The sequence below is a fragment of the Phyllobates terribilis genome, unplaced genomic scaffold (assembly GCF_046119375.1).
Source record: "Phyllobates terribilis strain yellow unplaced genomic scaffold, ASM4611937v1 Scaffold_1__5_contigs__length_1240528914, whole genome shotgun sequence".
In the NCBI taxonomy this organism is placed as follows: Eukaryota; Metazoa; Chordata; class Amphibia; order Anura; family Dendrobatidae; genus Phyllobates; species Phyllobates terribilis.
The window spans coordinates 97,600,919-97,621,613 of record NW_027362761.1 but is presented as its reverse complement, the minus strand read 5'-3'; the positions used below and the strand labels follow the sequence as shown (position 1 = coordinate 97,621,613).

Below are 20,695 nucleotides of genomic sequence, written 5' to 3'. Positions count from 1 at the left end.
ATTGCGGAGGGCCTATAAACAAAAAATCATCCAAATAATGAATGACTGAATTAACTGATGCCAGGTCCTTCACCACCCATTCCAAAAAGGTACTAAACGTTTCAAACAAAGAACACGAAATTGCACAACCCATTGGCAAACACCTATCCATGTAATATGCCCCATTCCAAAAACAACCTAACAACGGGATGCTATCCGGGTGAACTGGCAGCAACCGAAAAGCCGACTCGATATCCGTCTTGGCTAGCAACGATCCTGACCCATATCGCCGTACCCATCGCACCGCCGCATCAAATGATGTATATTCAACTGAACATAATTCCTGTGCAATGCCATCATTCACCGAGAGCCCCTTCGGGTACGACAAATGCTGAATCAAACGAAACTTATTCAGCTCTTTTTTGGGCACAACCCCCAGTGGCGAGATAATCACCCTGCTGCTAGGTAATACCCGAAACGGTCCCGCCATCCTGCCCAATTCCACCTCCTTAGCCAACTTCACGCTAACCACATCCGGATGAAGGGAAGCCGACGTCAAATTTTTTAGTGAAAAGGGGACCTCGTGCTCAGGAGGAGGGATTCTAAAACCTTCCAAAAACCCATCCGAAATGACCTTAGCCTTTGACTGATCCGGATACCTACTTAGAAAGGGGGCCATCGCGTGCACCCTCACCGGAGTCAACCCTTTGACCGGTACCCACTGTCGGCTTTCCCTTACCCTTCTTAAAGCATTTTGATGCTCCGTGTGAGCTTCCATTACAATGGGAGCACACGTGTTTGAATTTACAGGAGGTCCCGTACTTGCATTGGCCGTCATTAAATTGCCAGCAAGTTCCCACTTCCTTCTTAGTGCTTTGTGCCCCTTGGTTACCTCCCCATTGTCCTGCTGATTGGTTACCACTACTGCTGCTCCCGTGAAAGGACTACCCATACCTCACTGGGGCCATAACCTTCAGCCACAAACCAATGTCCTTTTGATCCCATCTGATCTCAGGGCGGACTGCCTTCCTCTGCCGAATTTGCTCGTCATATCGTAACCATGCCTGACCCCCGTAAGTCCTATGAGCCTCCCCAATAGCATCAAGTTAGCAAAACAAACCCGAACAATTATCAGGAGCTTTTTCTCCAATAACGCTAGCCATTATTGCAAAAGCTTGCAACCAATTGACAAACGTCTGTGGAATCAACCTCCACCTATGCTTCTCTTCTTCCTCTTTTTTACTGTCTTCCCTTTTTCCCTTATCCAGGTTAAACTTTTCCAACGGAAGAAGGGAAAAAATTTCGACATACTCGTCCCGCCAAATTTTTTCTTTAACCTCTTTTTTTAAATGCGCCCCCAATGGCCCCTCAAAGCACACGTATACCTCCCCTTTCGCCCTATCATCCAGTTTTATACTATTCGCATTTTCCTTTTCTGTCTGCACACACACCGACACCCCAGAAGGTGTCCCAGCTGTACACCCCGCCGACCTGGCCGACTCGCTCCCCACCTGCAACAACGCTGGTTGACTAGGTAGCCAAGCTCCCGCCGGTGACAACCCCCTTTGAATGGCCCCCCTGCCGTCTATTCTCACCAGAATGCGCGACATGCTAACCAACAAATCCCTAAACCCGCTTACATCTGACCCACTACCTCCCCTACCATTTTCCCTGCTGGGCCCAGACACCTGCCTATCACCTAACCCATCCGCTACAGACCCCGTGGGCGACAAACCATACATAGACGCATACTCACGAAGCTGCGCAGGTGCTGTGTCCCCGCCAGCCGTACTCCCCGAGTCCTGATGAGTCCTTGGTTCGTCTTGTTCTTCTCCATAATCCAGTCCGACCGACCCCTGCTGCTCAAGGCCCGCGCCCCTGGCCTCCTCGTCACCAGGGGGGACCCGAGCCTGTGCCAACCTCCCCGCCGTTCGTCCTCCAGTCCTCACCGCCGACCGTGCACCTCCGCGATTTTTAGACCCGGACTCACCAGCCCGATCCGTGTTGGTCCGTGGATAACTGCCAGGCAACTCCGTGCTGCTGCCCGCCGCTACATCCCTCTCCCTGGAGAAACTTGAGCCAGGCAGCAGGTCCTGGAATTGTTGCTGCCTGCCCGTGTAGCTCCGCTGCTGTCTGCGCCCTCTGGTCTGTCTGGCAGGCACCCCGACAGGAACGTCGCCAGGTGTGCCTGCCGCGCTGGTGTTCCCTCCGTTCCCCGCTGCAGGATTGCCGCCCTTTTTTCTTTTGAATAACCGGTGTCTTGAATCGCCGCTGGATCTTGGAGCGGGGGGCGTGTCCCTGCGCCCGCCGCTCATTGGCTGTGCGTCCCTTTCGTCTGTCTCCGGGGCCGGAAGTGACGTAGTCCCCATTTCCGGTGAGGCCCCGCCCCCCGGATGACGCGTCTGCGGCCCGGGCCTTGCTTCCGGCGCGGCCTGGGCTCTAGTACTGCGGCGCGCCGACGGGGGAGGCCGCACCACGACGGACCGGGGAACTTCAGTCGCGGACCGCGACCCGATGCAGGGGGAGCCCGCAGACCGGCTGGGCGGATTCCTGCCGCGGCGGGCACGCCGGCAGGGGATTCCGCCGGCTTGCTCCCCGGACACAGGGTCCCCTGAGGGGCTCCGCAGCCTGCGCCTGCTGCCCCTACCAACCATCTCCAGGGAAAGCCTCTCGGGGGGCCGCATCCTCCTGGCACTTCTTCCCAAACCCGACGGGGATTCTTCCTCTCCGGCATTCCCCAGAAGTCCGCCCAGCTGGGCCTCAAGCCACCCTCCTTGCCTGGATCTGGCAGTCTCCCTCAGCCTGGCGATAAGGGACTCCACAGACTCCATAATAGCGAGAAGAGTGTCCCAGCAATTAGAAAGGTAAAATAATTTTTTTTTTTTTTTTTTAATCAGTGCTCCAGAACTTCTCTCAATGACTTCTTCCCTGGACTGCCCGTTTTCCCGCACTTTTCCCTATTATACCTCTCCCCCCCTTTACCCCACCCCCATCCAAATGCCAGCCCCTCCAAGCCTATACCCAATCCCGACCATTGGGATTTAAAAATTGCACCCTCCTGGCCAATCCCGGTCATGTGGGGCTTCCTTCTAGGTTCCCATGCCTCCAGCCCCCTTCTAGAAGGGTCGTGTTTTCACATACAGAGTCACTGTCATTCAGGAATTGAAGGGGCCCGATCAAGAGAAAAGAATTCGTTATTGCTTTTGTTTTTTTTTCCCTTTGGGAGCATTTGAAAGGTCGGGTGTACCCTTAACAAGCCAAGAACACTAAAGGCACTCAGAGCATGTGACGCGCCCCCTGGGCCAGTGTTGTTTGGGGGATACCCGGAGCCGGATCAGATGGGGGTTGTAGTCTCCGAGTGGCGGTGACCCGGTCCGTGCCCAGGGTGTCAAGCTCAGTGTGTGGCAGTCCTTATAGATGTTACTAGATGTTCTTTTATGTCGACTACGCCACCCGTTGAATTGCGGTCAATACGGCCGCCGCTGCAGCAGGGTCCGCTGAGGCTGGTGATGTGTGTGCAGCTCAGATAGTATAACCCCCAACGGGAGGGGTATAGCCTCAGGGGGTCAGGTGTAGAGGATGGTGGTTGTGGAGGTGCAGGGAGGATGGTAATGAGACTCAGAGTCGGGCTGTGCAGTTCAGGGTCTTTACTTACTGCTGTTGTTCTGGTCACTCCGGCCTTGAGTGACCGCCCGAGCCGTGCTGCGTCCACCAGGTCCTGGACTCGGCCAACTCCCAAGTAATTCTGGAGCGTGATCCTGAGCTCCCTTTCTGACGTTCCTTCTCTCTGGCCTTCCCCACCAGGGATCCACCTAAGTCCGGCTCCCTCGGGCCTCTTGTTGGTAAACCCTTGTCTCTGGGTTCCCTGACCCTATTCCTGGTCTGCCTTCCGGGTGGATTTAGTGGGTGGTCGTGGCAGATCCTGCCCACGACCTCCGGTCTCTGGCTGAGGATTAGTGCCCTCCACCAGCTTGGGATCCGGTACCCTTGTGCCAACTCTTCACCCGCTGATCTAATCCTGGGTTCTTGGAGTTCTCTCTTCTCCCCCTCTGGGTCCTTCTTTCTCCTCTCTCTCTCTCTCTTGGCCTTGGAGCTGCTCTTCTCCTCTGCTCTCTTCCTCTGACTCTGCACAAAGACTTCTCTACAAAAGACCCTGTTCTAAGATGGTTCCCACCTTATATACTCCCTCTATGTGTGAGCTCAGGTGACCAGCACCCAATGAGCTCCTAGCATTACCCAGACTGTTCCCCCTATCTGCCCCTACACTACTGGGATGTTCCACCCCCCTCCCACTCCAGCCAGGGACAGACACTGTCGTACCTGCACATTTCTCTAGTGGGAGTACCATTGGTCTGTCCCCCGGAAATGGGATGTATGTAGTGCATGCAGCCTACTGAGCTCAGTTCCACACTCCATCCTTACCCGGGAGTGGAATACCACACCTCTGGCTTGAGGTGCAATACCCCTGTAGCAGCCGAATCCTCAGGGTGCTACATTCCCCCCTGGTAAATCACAGCACGTCCTCGGGCTGTTAAAGACAAAAACATCCAAAACATACAATTATTTTTCATAAACATAAACATATAAACATATAAAACGTCATATATATCATCAGCATAAACTTTTCCATATAAAACTTTCCATAAATAACAGTCTTGTAAACACTCTTGCTCCTCCGGCCACGGTGCAACTTGTGACCGGGAAAAGCGCGACAGTCTCTTAAAGAAAATGGTTTCCTATAAAACCGGTAGGGGGCGCCTTAGGAAGCGCAACTATATACAAGGGGAGGTATGGCCGCTCTCAGTCCTCGGCCAGGTAATGGGAATAGGGACACACGGGTTAACAGTTCACTCTTGTCCCAACGGGGACATATTTAAATCAGCAACAGTTCTTGGTACCCCGACGGGCAACTTTATACAGTCTCTCTCTACCGTACTTCAACGACGGCGTCCTCCTGCTCTTTCTTGTTGGTTGGTTTCAGTTTCAGACCCGTCCGGGTCCTCTTGCTCCTCCTCACACCGCAGCTCCTCCTCCGTCAGGCGATGCACATGGAGGGCGTAGGGTCCTTTGGCACACTTGTGCTGGGTGAAGGTGACCTCGTCCCCTACATACAGGTCACGACCTCTGTGTCCCTCTGGCAGATGGCTTTCTACGTCTCTGCGGGTTACAAAGACGTCGCCGGGGGTATGATGGTCTCTAATGAAGTCCCACCCATGCTGCATGTTGAATTTTATCACAGTGGTACGGGGACCATGAGCTGCACGGGGATTCCTCCTGGTCCGGCTCTTCTGCTCCGCGCTTCTTATCTGCATCTGCTGTTCCCGGACCCGCCTCTCTCTCCGCTCCTTCTCGAAGACCTCGAGCTGCTGCCGGCAGCACTCTGCACGCTCCGCTGCGGCCGCCCGAGTCTCCTGAGTGAACCCCATGAGGTCTCCTCCGGTGGGGTCCCACTCAAACTGTGCCTCCTCTAGCGGGGGCGAGGTCCTCTTTACAGGCTTCGGAGCCGGAATCAGGGGCTCGCACATGGGCCTTGCTCTCTGGAGTTCCAGCTGAATGTACTCCTGGGGCCATACAAAGGGCTGCCCATCCGGGCACGTATGCTGGGCAAATAGATTTTCACCCAGGTGCGGCACTCTAGATGTTGAGGGCGCGTTGATGGTAGCGGCGCCCGGGTTGACCAGGCCTTGCGGCCAGGCTTGGGGCACCCTAAAGGCAAAGGGCACCGTAAGAACGGCGGCGCCCGTGGTTACTCGGCCCTGCGACCAGGCCGGTGGCTCCGCGGAGGTAGGGGGCGCTGTTGGAATAGCGGCGCCCGGGGGTACTAGGCCTTGCGACCAGGCTGATGGTATTTCCTGCTTGGCCACGCTCGAGGTCGAGGCGTGTGACGTCACAGGGGTCGCGGCCGCGGTTTCCGGCTGAGGCCTAGTCGGCGGCGGTGACGATGCAGCGACGGGCACGGCAGGGGGAACTTCGGGCTCTGCGACGGGGAGCTGGGGCAGGCACGCGGTTTCCCAGCTCGGGGTAGAGACGTCCCCTTTACCTGCCTCCGTCCGTTCAGCTCCCTTCTCGGCGCTGTCTCCGGCCTTCAGTCCTCCTGCACCATCCTCAGAGGCGGTCTGTCTCCTCGTCTCGGGTGGCGTGCTCCGCTGACGGGTTTCGGTCCGCTGGGCCATCTCTCGGCTCCACTCCGCCAACGTCTCTCGCTGCACCCGGGCCATCCTCCGTGCGAGGCCCTCCAGCGCAGTCTGTGCACACTCCCGGTCTCGGGGGAGCTGTGCCAGGACCTCCACTAGGCCTAGTGGGGTTGTGGCTTGTAGCAGGCTCCTGACCACTGGGTCGGTGCTGCCTGTCTCTCCCTCCATCTCCGGGTAGGCTGTCTCTGGACTCCTCTCCAGACTTCTTGTCTCCGGGTGCGCTCTCTCCAGACTCCTCCAGGCGACACCCATCTTTGCTCTCTTGTTCTGTCTCCGCCCACATTTAGGGTGGTCCCGGGGCAACTTTTTGATTGTCAGTTCCAGGGGCAGTTCTCTTACGCTGATGGACACTTCCAGCATCACAGTCTCTGTTGGTGGGCGCGGTTTCCGCTTTTGGCGCCATTCTTCGACCTGGCCCACGATGGGAGGTGGCTTCCTGCTGTCCTTTGGTGCGCACATAATGGCGTCCGCTCTGCCAGGGCGGGAAAAACTGATGAAGATGGCGGGAAACGGTCCAAAATGGCGTCTGATGGCGGGAATCGGCTCCGGATGGCGGGAAATGACTCCGGACGGCGGGAAACTTCTGGAAATGGCGGGAGACTTCTTTTTAAGGTACATGTGCAGTTTCTTCAGGCACGCAATGCCCGCTTGTGGCGGGTTGGCAATGATCCTGCCGACTACGCCAAAGTTGACGCGCCCCCTGGGCCAGTGTTGTTTGGGGGATACCCGGAGCCGGATCAGATGGGGGTTGTAGTCTCCGAGTGGCGGTGACCCGGTCCGTGCCCAGGGTGTCAAGTTCAGTGTGTGGCAGTCCTTATAGATGTTACTAGATGTTCTTTTATGTCGACTACGCCACCCGTTGAATTGCGGTCAATACGGCCGCCGCTGCAGCAGGGTCCGCTGAGGCTGGTGATGTGTGTGCAGCTCAGATAGTATAACCCCCAACGGGAGGGGTATAGCCTCAGGGGGTCAGGTGTAGAGGATGGTGGTTGTGGAGGTGCAGGGAGGATGGTAATGAGACTCAGAGTCGGGCTGTGCAGTTCAGGGTCTTTACTTACTGCTGTTGTTCTGGTCACTCCGGCCTTGAGTGACCGCCCGAGCCGTGCTGCGTCCACCAGGTCCTGGACTCGGCCAACTCCCAAGTAATTCTGGAGCGTGATCCTGAGCTCCCTTTCTGACGTTCCTTCTCTCTGGCCTTCCCCACCAGGGATCCACCTAAGTCCGGCTCCCTCGGGCCTCTTGTTGGTAAACCCTTGTCTCTGGGTTCCCTGACCCTATTCCTGGTCTGCCTTCCGGGTGGATTTAGTGGGTGGTCGTGGCAGATCCTGCCCACGACCTCCGGTCTCTGGCTGAGGATTAGTGCCCTCCACCAGCTTGGGATCCGGTACCCTTGTGCCAACTCTTCACCCGCTGATCTAATCCTGGGTTTTTGGAGTTCTCTCTTCTCCCCCTCTGGGTCCTTCTTTCTCCTCTCTCTCTCTCTCTCTTGGCCTTGGAGCTGCTCTTCTCCTCTGCTCTCTTCCTCTGACTCTGCACAAAGACTTCTCTACAAAAGACCCTGTTCTAAGATGGTTCCCACCTTATATACTCCCTCTATGTGTGAGCTCAGGTGACCAGCACCCAATGAGCTCCTAGCATTACCCAGACTGCTCCCCCTATCTGCCCCTACACTACTGGGATGTTCCACCCCCCTCCCACTCCAGCCAGGGACAGACACTGTCGTACCTGCACATTTCTCTAGTGGGAGTACCATTGGTCTGTCCCCCGGAAATGGGATGTATGTAGTGCATGCAGCCTACTGAGCTCAGTTCCACACTCCATCCTTACCCGGGAGTGGAATACCACACCTCTGGCTTGAGGTGCAATACCCCTGTAGCAGCCGAATCCTCAGTGTGCTACACATGCAGTGAGAAATTCAGGCTATGACCCCCAACAATATGGAACGTTGCTTGGATGCTAACAATGGACATTTTCAAAACCTGCTGTAAAACATCAGTTTCTCATGAACCAAGGCTTGTACAGTCCAAATTTCAGAACGATAGATCGTCTTTTAGAAATTACAGCAATTTTTCCTGGTAAAGTAGTGAGTGACTCTATATAAATCACATTTATGTGGGTTTTGTCCTGATGTCTGTGAACTTTAAAATGCATTAACTGATAAAACCGCAGTCTCCACATCGCCTAGTCTTATTTTTATCTATAGACCTTTTATTTATGCATGTTTTGTAATTGAATTTTAAATAATTTTATGTACCCATTTTCAGAAATTCTGCTGGAAACAGTCTTTTGGAGTGTAGACCCATATATGAGGTAAATGACATCAATCATTATAGTAACATGTTTTTTCCCTTCCATAAAGTCTTGTAATATCATTCTTTTGTAATTACTCAGTTCTAGGGTGTTTGTGGCCCTTTGGAAGATGCAGCTTCTATTTTAGCCACATACAGACTAGAACAAGTAATATTATAAATGCTGGAAACAGGTTGTGGACCACAGTGAAACCATATTGCTTATACAAACTCTGTAATAGTTTCTGATAGTTTGTGCGTGTGTGTGTATATATATATATATATATATATATATAATTACATATACACTGCTCAAAAAAATAAAGGGAACACTTAAACAACAGAATATAACTCCAAGTAAATCAAACTGCTGTGAAATCAAACTGTCCACTTAGGAAGCAACACTGATTGACAATCAATTTCACATGCTGTTGTGCAAATGGAATAGACAATAGATGGAAATTATTGGCAATTATCAAGACACCCTCAATAAAGGGGTGGTTCTGCTGGTGGGGACCACAGACCACATCTCAGTACCAATGCTTTCTGGCTGATCTTTTGGTCACTTTTGAATGTTGGTTGTACTTTCACACTCGTGGTCGTATGAGACGGACTCTACAAGCCACAGAAGTTGCTCAGGTAGTGCAGCTCATCCAGGATGGCACATCAATGCGAGCTGTGGCAAGAAGGTTTGCTGTGTCTGTCAGCGTAGTGTCCAGAGCTGGAGGCGCTACCAGGAGACAGGCCAGTACACCAAGAGACGTGGAGGGGGCCGTAGGAGGGCAACAACCCAGCAGCAGGACCGCTACCTCCGCCTTTGTGCAAGGAGGAACAGGAGGAGCACTGCCAGAGCCCTGCAAAATGACCTCCAGCAGGCCACAAATGTGCATGTGTCTGCACAAACGGTTAGAAACCGACTCCATGAGGGTGGTATGAGGGCCCCGACATCCACAGATGGGGGTTGTGCTCACAGCCCAACACCGTGCAGAATGCTTGGCATTTGCTACAGAACACCAGGATCGGCATAGTCGCCACTGGCGTCCTGTGCTCTTCACAGATGAAAGCAGGTTCACACTGAGCACATGCGACAAACGTGACAGAGTCTAGAGACGCCATGGATAGCGATCTGCTGCCTGCAACATCCTTCAGCATGACCGGTTTGGCAGTGGGTCAGTAATGGTGTGGGGTGGCATTTCTTTGGAGGGACGCACAGCTCTCCATGTGCTCGCCAGAGGTAGCCTGACTGCCATTAGGTACCGAGATGAGATCCTCAGACCCCTTGTGAGACCATATGCTGGTGCGGTTGGCCCTGGGTTCCTCCTAATGCAGGACAATGCCAGACCTCATGTGGCTGGAGTGTGTCAGCAGTTCCTGCAAGATGAAGACATTGAAGCTATGGACTGGCCCGCCCATTCCCCCAGACCTGAATCCGATTGAGCACATCTGGGACATCATGTCTCACTCCATCCACCAACGTCACGTTGCACCACAGACTGTCCAGGAGTTGGCGGATGCTTTAGTCCAGGTCTGGGAGGAGATCCCACAGGAGACCATCCGCAACCTCATCAGGAGCATGCCCAGGCGTTGTAGGGAGGTCATACAGGCACGTGGAGGCCACACACAATACTGAGCCTCATTTTGACTTGTTTTAAGGACATTACATCAAAGTTGGATCATCCTATAGTGTGTTTTTCCACTTTAATTTTGGGGGTGACTCCAAATCCAGGCCTCCATTGGTTAATAAATTTGATTTCCATTGATGATTTTTGTGTGATTTTGTCAGCACATTCAACTTTGTACAGAACAAAGTATTCAATGAGAATATTTCATTCATTCAGATCTAGGATGTGTTATTTGAGTGTTCCCTTTATTTTTTTTAGCTGTGTGTGTGTATGTATATATGTATACATTCCCTGACAGAAGTTATGTCGCTTATCCATGTTATGTAAATAAAAGCTTATAACCTGACGTTAAATTCATCCATTGGTTTTATAAATTACTCTTTTGAAAGCTGAAACCCTCCCAAATTTGGTTTAGGTTAAGAAAATAAATTGACATCAATGCTAAAATATTGATCATTTAATGAACACAGAATGGTCAGATTTTTGCAAGACAAAAGTTGTCGCCCACAGAAAGTAATGTGATTCAAACAAATAATTATCTTAACCCCTTAAGCCCCGGAGCATTTTCCTTTTTTGCATTTTCGTTTTTGCTCCCCTTGTTCCCAGAGCCATAGTGTTTTTATTTTTTGGTCAATATGGCCATGTGAGGGCTTATTTTTTGCGGGATGAGTTTTACTTTTCAACGCCATTACTAGTTTTACCATATCCTGTACGGGAAAACGGGAAAAAAATTCCAAGTGTGGTAAAATTGCAAAAAAAGTGCAATACCACAGTTGTTTTTTATTTATTTTTTTACCACGTTCACTGAATGCTAAAACTGACCTGCCCTTCTTATTCTACAGGTCATTACGAGTTCATAGACACCAAACATGTATAGGTTCTTTTATATTTAAGTGGTGAAAAAAAATTCCAAAATTTGGTAAAAAAAAAAATAAAAAAATAGCGCCATTTTCTAAGACCCGTAGCGTCTCCATTTTTCGTGATCTGGGGCTCGTTGATGTCTTATTTTTTGCGCACCGGGCTGACATTTTTATTGATAACATTTGGGGTAGATCCAATGTTTTGATCGCCCGTTATTGCATTTTATTGCAATTTTGCGGCGACCAAAAAACTTAATTCTGGCGTTTAGAATTTTTTTCTCGTTACGCCGTTTACCGATCGGATTAATTCTTTTTTTATTTTGATAGATCGGGTGATTCTGAACGCGGCGATACCAAATGTGTGTATGTGGGGTTTATTTTTTATTATTTTATTTTGAATGGGGCAAAAGGGGGGTGATTTAAACTTTTATATTTTTTTATTTTTTTTTATATTTTTAAAAACTTTTTTTTTTTACTTTTTGCATGCTTCTATAGTCTCCATAGGAGACTAGAAGCAGCAACTATCCGATCGCCTCTGCTACATACAGGGGACGAGCAGGTCCCCTGCATGCAGCAGAAATGGTCCTGTGCTATGAGCGCCTACCACTAGGTGGCGCTCATAGCGACAAGATCATAACAACCACAGGCGTCTGCTGCAGACCCTGGGTTGTCATGCCCACCCATCGGCGACCCGCGCTCACGTGACGGGGTCGCCGGTGGGCGGTGCTTATGACGCGCTACCAGGAAGCGCGCGTTAAATGCTGCTGTCAGAGATTGACAGCGGCATTTAACATGTTAACAGCCGCGGGTGGATCGCGATTCCACCCACGGCTGTTGCGGGCAAATGTCAGCTGTAAGAATCAGCTGACATGTGCTCCGTTCAGTGAGGGCTCAGCGCAGCAGCCCTCACTGAACGGGGGGATCGCAAATATGCGTACTAATACGTCCCCGGTAATTAAGGGGTTAAAATACAAATATATGTTGCATAACATTGGTGAATGAAGTTGTGGTGCCATTAGAGTCATATTTAATATTTTGTGTGACTTCCATGAGCTTGAAGGACTGCATCCATGTGGTTCAACAATGATTCATACAATTTATTAATGAAGTCATCAGGAATAGCAAATAATGCAGTCTTACATGCCTCCCAGAGTTCATCTAGATTCTTTGGTTTTGTCTTCCAAGCTTCCTCTTTCATCCTACCCCAAACATGCTCAATGATGTTCATGTCTGGTGACTGGGCTGGCCAGTCCTTGAGCACCTTGATCTTTTTTGTCTGGAGGAACTTTGTTGTAGAGATGGATGTATGAGATGGAGCACCATCCTGCTGCAGAATTTGACCCCTTCTATGATTTGGAATGTAAGAGGTAGCTAATACTTCTTGACCTTTTAGGCTATTGATATTGCATTCCACCTTGCAAATGTTTCGCACACCCCCATACTGAATGTGACCCCAGACCATGATCTTTCCACCACCAAATGTAACTGTTTTCTTGGTGTATTTTGGATCTATACGGGCTCCAGTAGGTCTCCTGCAGTATTTGCGGCAGCTGTGGTGTAATTCTACTGAAGATTCATCAGAGAAATCCACCTTCTGCCACTTTTCCACCGTCCATCTGTTTAGCAGGTTGTGGGACTTTGCAAATGCCACACGTTTTTTTATTTGCCTTTTGTTTAGTGTTGGCTTCTGGGCACTGATTCGACCATGGAGGCCATTTCGAGACAGAATCCTACAAACTGTTCTAGTTGACACAGGGACTTGAGGTGACCAGGCCTGTTGGAGCTCTGCTGCAGTGGAAGAGGGACTTGCTTTGGATTTTCTAACCAACAAACGTTCCTCCTAAGCAGTTGTCTTGCGGGGTCTGCCGGACCTGGGCTTGTCAAACACCTCTCCAGTCTCTTCAAATCTTTTTTTAATTCTTTGTACTTGATGCTGAGACACCTTAAAGGTGCCAGCCACCTCTGCAGTGGTTCTGATCTTCAGCCTCTTGATAATCAAGGCTTTGGTCACAGGGTGGATTTTTGGCATGTTGTCAGAGCTCAAGTTGCAGTTCAAGTGAAGGTCTGGGGTGCTGGGTTTCTTTTTATACATACCCACTAATTAACCATTCATTAACCAATCATTTACTGAGCACTGGTGAGGATGTAAACTAGGATTGGGTGCATTATATGACCAGGTGACACAACTTTTGTCTTGCCAAAATCTGACCATTCTGTGTTCATTAAATGATCAATATTTCAGCATTGATGCCAATTTATTTTCTTAACCTAAACCAAATTTGGGAGGGCTTCAGCTTTCAAAAGAGTGATTTATAAAACCAATGGATGAATTTAACGTCCGGTTAAAAGCTTTTATTTACCTAACGTGGATAAGCGACATAACTTCTGTCTGGGAGTGTGTGTATATATGTATCATAATTTTTTGTATAGTATTTAAGGACAAGGGGCCCAATTCATCAAGCAGAGTAGGGCTTTGTCTTTAAATGCTATACAAATGCACTTTAAAAAAAAAAAAAAAAGTTAGGTGTGTTTTGAATAATCAGACAGTAACCTAACCATTTTCTTTTTGACAGGCCATATAGTAGGAGGCATCTGAAGGAAGGGGATGTAATGATGGGATCCCAAGTTGCGAGGTAATGTATTTCACTCATTCTTTATAATGCATACTTATAAATCTGCAAAAGTAGTTTAGACCTTTTAACGGAGTTTAAAAGGAACCTGTCATGGGCGGGGGGGGGGGAGGGAGAAACACTATTAACTTGCAGGTTAATTGCGGTCTGACGCCACGTGGCCGCTGAACTGCTGCCGAAGGAAATGAGTTTTATTCCTATTGGCAGGCTCTAACTTTCAGTGAGCGGACCAGCTTCAGTCATCGCTCAGTAATGGTGAGATGCAGCTGTAACCAGTCCCTGGCACTGACTGACAGCAGGCTCAGCAGTACATCAGGACAGAGCTGGCTTTCAGCCAGTCTTGGAGCATGCTTACAGCCGCCGCTCACTGTACACTGAGTGGTGACTGAAGCTGTGCCAGCCCACCCCTAGGACTGAAAGCTGGAGGCTGCCAGGAGGAAAAAAATTAATTTCCTCCTGGCAGTGGGGCTCTCAACGCGGGCACAGGGCAGATTAATGATATTAGGGCATCAATATATGATTGGCCGGGGTCCCGCATGCGGCACCCCACTGATCAGCCATTATCCGTGCCAGCGGCGGCCGCAGGCCGGAAGTGCTAACCTGTGGTGCTTGGCAGTCAAGTTATAGAGGCCGGCGCTTGTTACTGCACATCCGCCTCCTATTCAATTGCATGGGAGGCAGATGTGTAGTACCCTGCTGCGGGCACTACAGATGGACGGCCAAGTACCGCCGTTAAGGCTGCCGGCACCAATAACAGCTGCCACGTGCAGGACCTCGGCCGATCATGCATTGATGCCCTATCCTGCGGAATGGTGAAATGCCTTCAGTCCATTAGACAGTCTTGGGTATGTCAGTCTGACAAATGGCACTCTGGACGGCAGCTCTCATTCGTAGGTGGAGTACCTCCAGAATCTCGTTAGTATTCCTCACTAATGCAGCGTTGCGTGACGTCACAATACTACTGCAGAGAGTGAGTTGGTCCAATATCCTACGCATTTCAGAAACAGTGGTTTCATTCCTCAGGGTACTCATTGCAGTTTGGAAATCCCTGACAAGTGTTTTTTGTCTTGAAATTACTTTTTGGTTTGAGGTTAAAATTTATTTAAAGTGTCATTCCCTTTATAAATGTCTAGTATAGAATACACAAATGTTCATAGCTCATTATACAGTAGATCTTGCCTGTCTTTAACTAGCCTAGGCAAAATGTTAGTGAAATTGCCAAGTATTGATATTTACTGATCAAATCCCAAATCATGCATTTCAGTTTTTCTTAAGATCATATTTAGAGACTATAACATTAGAGTAAATTTTAGTTGTGTTTTTTTTTGTGTTCCAATACACATAGAGGAAATAAACATGTGGATAACAAAACATGTGAATTGAAATTATTTTCTTGGAGAAAAACTTCAATTTTTCTGGAACAATTTCAAGGGTGCTAACTAGTGATGAGCAAGCATGTTCTGTTAACCCTTTTGGCGAGCATGCTCAGGTGCTCACCGAGTATTTGCGACGTGCTCTAATGTTATGTTTTAAGTCTCTCCTGTGCATGATTTGCGACTATTAGGCATTCCTTACATGCATTAAAACTGTCAGTCGCAAATCATGCACACAGAGTGACTCAAACATAACATTCGAGCACGCCGAAGATGCTCGGAAAACACCAGAGCATGCTCGTTAATCTCGAGTAACTAGTGATGAGTGAGCATGCTTGCCACTATTTGTTTCTAGCCCCAGCATCAGTGCTCGAGATGCTCTTTACTTGGCGAGTATTTTTGAATGTTCGGGCGGGAGCTCGAGTCCCTGCTCCGCATGTTTGGCGTATATTAGGCAGCCAATTTACCATGCAGGGATTGCCTGACAATCACTGTAGTGCCATAGCCATGTTGGTTGTGGCATTAGTGATTGGCTGGCAGCATAGCGTCATCGGGTCTATATAAGACCCGGACCGTATGCTCGTCAGTCTACCTGTCTAACAGGCAGAGTAGGGAGAGCTGCAACTGAACGATGGAGAGAATTGATGCTTATTTTAAACAGATTCCACACCACTATTAATCTACACTAACAGTCCTTGTAAGGGCTCATTCTGATGAATATTAATCCTGTTGATAGCAGCAATAGTTAGGCAGAGTTTGTGGAGAGCTAGTATAGTACAGAATAGGGTCCATTGCACGTTCTTTCTGCTGCTGGAACTCGTATCAATAGCACTAGATATCAGGGCTAATAATATTCTATTTGATCTTAATCCTGATAATTTTGGTGAAATGCATTATACACCATTTTTACTGCTCCATTTGCTTGTTGGCAGCATACAGCCAGACTTGGTTGATTTGAATAGCATTTCTGTATTGTGCATGCAGAGAAACTTGTCCATCTCAGATGGTGAAATATTACTGCAGTATTTAATCCTGAATTTTTTTGAAAGCTGACAAAAATTATACTCCATTTCAAGTGTGGCAGTTGTGCATTGAAAACACATCCACACTTGGTCGCTGACCATTAGCATTGCTATACCGGCACTGCTTATAAAAATTGGTCATCAGATGTGATCAAATATTACTGCGGTAATAACCCTGAACTATTTTGCAGCTTACAAAAAATGTAACTCCATTTAAAATGGGCTAGGCGCGTGGTAAGGGACAAGGAAGTGGATGTGATGGTGCATGCTGAGGCCGTGGGCAAGATGAAACTGTGCCTGCTGAGGGAGCACAACAAGCACCCACATGTCAACCTAGCTTCCTGTCCCACTTTCTAGGGGGGCTTGGCACACCACTATTGAAGCCAGACCAGTGTGAAAAGGTTGTTGGTAGGATAGCAGATAATGCTTCCAGTCAGTTTGCCACCACCCTATCTTCCACACGGTCCAGTCTCAGTAGCCGTGAGTCTGAACCACATATTCCTCACCCTGATCCTCCCATCATGCCAAGTGCCCCGAGACAAGTGATCCCACACTTGGACATTCGAAGAGCTGTTCACTTTTTCCATTTATAGATTCTGGCCTCTCGCTCGGTCCGCTTCAAGCTGGGCAAGAGGAGATCGCATATAGCGATGCCCGTATATTTGGGCAGACACTGTTACATGAAGGCGACGGTGGAAAAGTGCAACTACTGTTGCAAGAGGTGGATGATGAGACACAATTGCCAGCAAGTCAGGAGGAGGCCCAGGGTGCGTACGTGGAAGACGAGGTGGTGAAAGATGAACTCACTGACCCAACCTGGAGAGGTGACATGTATAGCGATGACAGCAGCACAGGAGGGAGGGAGGGAGGTGTAGCACCCCGAGGGCTCGGCTGCTACAGGGGTATTGCACCTCGAACCAGAGGTGTGATATTCCACTCCTGGGTAAGGATGGAGTGTGGACCAGGACTCAGTAGGCTGCATGCATCAGACACACCCCATTTCCGAGGGACAGCTCAACGGTGCTCCCACTAGACAGAAGTGCAGGCACGACAGCATCTGTTCCTGGCTGGAGTGGGGAGGGGGTAGAATACCCAGTGGTGTAGGAGCAGATAGGGGAGGGTCTCTGGGCATAGATAGGAGCCCATTGGTTGCTAGTCACCTGGGCTCACACATAGAGGGAGGTATATAAGGTGGGCACTGACGCGCCCCTGGGCCTACTTGGTGTAGCGTTGCGCACGCGGGGACTACCCGGAGCCGGGCCTGTTGGGGGTAGTAGTCTCGTGGCGGTGACCCGGTCCGTGCCCAGGGAGTCAAACTGAGTGGCTGAGTATTAGCAGTAGATGTTGGACGACTACGCCACCCGTTGAATGCAGCTATGGAGCTGCCGCTGCAGGGCAGACCGCTGAGGCCGGTGGAAGGATTGTGCAGCGTGGATGGGATAACCCCCAACGGGAGGGGTATGGCCTCAGGGCAGCCGACGTGGATGATGGGGGTAGCAGGAACCACTCAGAGACGATGCGGTGTAGTTCAGGGTCTTTACTGGTGACAAAAATAGACCCTCCCGGAGTACTGGCTAGCGGTCGGGGCCTGGTCAGTCCTTGAACAGATGGGATCTCCCCTGGCCAGGCGGAGTTGTAGGCCTCCCCAACTAGTTGTACTCTACTGGCTACCTTGCTAGAGGCGGGTAAAAGTAGCCCACGTCCCTGAGTGTACCGTGTGGTGCTCACCCGTATGGCCGGTGACTCGGGGCCTTCTAGTGGCTTCCGCTCCACGACGGCGGTGCTGGTCCCACGCGTGTGACCGTGCCTTCGGGTTTCTTGGCCAGAGGACCTGAAATCCCCTGCCGGTCGGTTTATGCTGCTGGGTAAGGATTAGTCCCCACAGCTTCGGACTCCGGGTCCGGTGGTAACTCTTCAATCAGGGCGAGCTCTACAGCTGCCAGCCCCTGATTCCTTTTAGAACGACTTCCCCAGAGCTCCTGATCTCTCTTTCCTATAGCTGCTTCTCCTCTTCTCTCTCTACTCTTTTTCTCTCTAACCCTGCCTCAGCCCCAGTTTTATATAGGGGAAGTTCTTCCCCTCCCAGGACTGGGCAGGAGGTGTGGCATGCATAGGATTCCTGACCAAGAGACCTCCCACCTGCTCTCAGACATAATATTGCTATTACTGTGGAAACCAGACCCCTGGGGTGCCACATTCCCCCCTAGTGAAATTTAGTACTCCGGGACTAAACATACTTTTGTAAACATAACAAGGTATAAACAATAACGTTCTGGTAGAGACAACACATATGGTGGTCACGGCGTGTCCGCAACCGGGTGTAACTTTTGAGGAAAACAAAGGTGTCCATTTCACCAAAACAGGGAGACGTAACCAGGTAGGGGTCTGTCCTGCCCCGAGTCCTTATCAGTCTTTTAGTCCGTCCTGGGTTACGCTCCAACTATATGCACAAAGGATTCCCGGTAAATCCACCAAAGACTCCTACAAATAAATAGAAACACATAATTATACACAAGCAACAATAAACAGGTAAACATTAATAAAATAGCTTGAACATTTAGATCCTCCACCGTATGGCCAACTGGCCTCTAGTGACCCTAGTGGACCTACGGAGCTGGCTGACTGGTCCTGAGCTACAGGGTATAGGAGCTGTCAAGGGTAAACTGGGCAGCCGTCTACGGACTCTTTGGCTCACTAGGGGTATGGCAGGCTCACTATAAGCAGAGGGTTGATTCTCCTGGTCTGCTTGTGTGGGGTCTTCTGCCTCCTGGACCGGCTGTTCTTCCAGCTCTACCTGTGTCTCCGTAGGCACTTGGGATGCTGGTTGGAGGATCGTGAGGACGGGTACCACAACAGCGCCATTGACTTGAGTCCAAGACCGAGGGAAGTCTCCGAGCACAGTACTAACCATATCTTCCCTTTCCTCTACGGGTCGAGGGTCTTCTTGTTCCTCTTCAGGGTTCCGTAGCTGTTCGGGACACTTCTTCAGGTGATCCCGGGATACAATGGCTGTGGTTTCCCCTCCGTCTTTACTGATTGTACAGATCTTTGGGTTGTCGTGGCTTGAGGGCAGTACGGTGTACGGGTCCTTCTCCCACTGGTCGTCCAACTTGTGGAGCCGTCTTTTCCTCTTCAAGACCTGCTCTCTGGGCACCAGGGGAACAGCGGGAGCATACTGGTTGTAAGTTTTCTCTTGTCTTTCCCTAGCTTGACAGAGACTTCGCTCCACGCTCTCCTGTACATTCCGGTACTGCTGCTGCCTCTCTGTGTCCCAGTCTGCTTCTGGTGAAGTGTCCTCGGGTGTCAGGACTCCCATCTCCAGATCAACAGGAAGCTTACCAGGTCTTGCCCTCATTAGGTAAGCCGGGGTACAGTTGGTGGAACCTACAGGGATGTGGTTGTATAGGTCCACCAGGTCGGGCAGTTTTTCAGGCCACAGACTACGTTCTTCCAGGGGCAATGTTTTCAGAAGATCTATCACCACCTGGTTCATTTTCTCACAAAGTCCATTAGTTTGCGGGTGATAGGGTGTTGTTCTTATCTTCCGGCAGCCATACAGGGTGCAGAACTCCTGGAAGACTTCCGCTTCAAAGGCAGGCCCCTGGTCCGTCAGCTCCGGGTATCCGTGCGGACGGCAGAAGTGCTGCTGGAAGGCTCTAGCTGCTGTTTGAGCCGTTAAGTCCTTGACGGGGACGACAACCAAGAACCGGGAGTAGTGATCCACGATGGTTAACGCGTAGACGTAGCCACTTCTGCTTGGGGTCAGTTTTACATGATCCAAGGCTACCAGTTCCAACGGCTGTCTGGTAATGATGGACTGCAGGGGAGTCTTCTGGCTGGCACGGTCCCTCCTTCTTAGGTTGCATGGGCCACAGTCTCTGCACCACCTCTCGATGGTTCCTCTCATGCCTACCCAATGGAACCGCCCGCGCAGCAGGAACTCCAGCTTCTTCCATCCGAAGTGCCCAGCTCCGTCGTGGTATGCCTCCATCACCATAGCTGCGTCTCTTCTTGGCACCACTACTTGCCAGATTAGTTCATGCGTCCGGGAGTTAACCATTCTGCGGCACAACTTCCCCTTGTAAAGGAACAGTCGACTCTTCTCAGCCCACAGTTGCTTGGCTTCCTCTGGAGCGTCTGGGTCAAGGCGTGCATCTGGCCGAGTCAGCATCTCCTTTACCAGTCGGATGGCAGGGTCACTGTCTTGCGTCTCCGCCCAGTTGTAATGAGGTAATGGGTTGAACGTAGCGGATTGCTTACTCCTTACACGGTGGGAATACTGGATAGTCCCATGACGGTGGAACGTGGGGAGTTCAACTTCTTCCAGTTCCTCTGAATCTTCCCCTACGTCCGGTAGGTTCGGCATCCTGGACAGGGCGTCCGCGTTGGTATTGGAGCGTCCTGCCCGGTATTTGATTGTAAACTCATAATTGGACAAGCGGGCCATCCATCTCTGCTCTAGGGCACCGAGTCTTGCAGTGTCCAGGTGTGTCAACGGGTTGTTATCCGTGTACATGGTGAACCGGGAAGCAGCGAGGTAGTGCTTAAAGCGTTCGGTGACTGCCCACACCACTGCCAGGAACTCTAGCTTAAATGAGCTGTAATTCTCAGGGTTTCTTTCGGTGGGTCGCAGTTTTCGGCTGGCGTAAGCAATTACCCGTTCCTTCCCCTGCTGGATCTGGGACAGTACGGCTCCTAGCCCGATGTTACTGGCTATAATCAGGGTA

The 20,695-nt window shown here is 50.6% G+C and overlaps 1 protein-coding gene across 1 annotated transcript in view; it reads left to right on the top strand.

Moving 5' to 3' along the window:
- LOC141211698 (prostaglandin reductase 1-like) overlaps nucleotides 1-20,695 on the top strand; it is a 112,450-nt gene that overhangs the window by 28,692 nt on the left and 63,063 nt on the right. Inside the window, exons 3-4 of the mRNA XM_073664848.1 lie at nucleotides 8,438-8,483; nucleotides 13,517-13,576. Of these exons, the coding sequence (XP_073520949.1) occupies nucleotides 8,438-8,483; nucleotides 13,517-13,576 (106 nt within the window). The remainder of the gene's footprint in view (nucleotides 1-8,437; nucleotides 8,484-13,516; nucleotides 13,577-20,695) is intronic.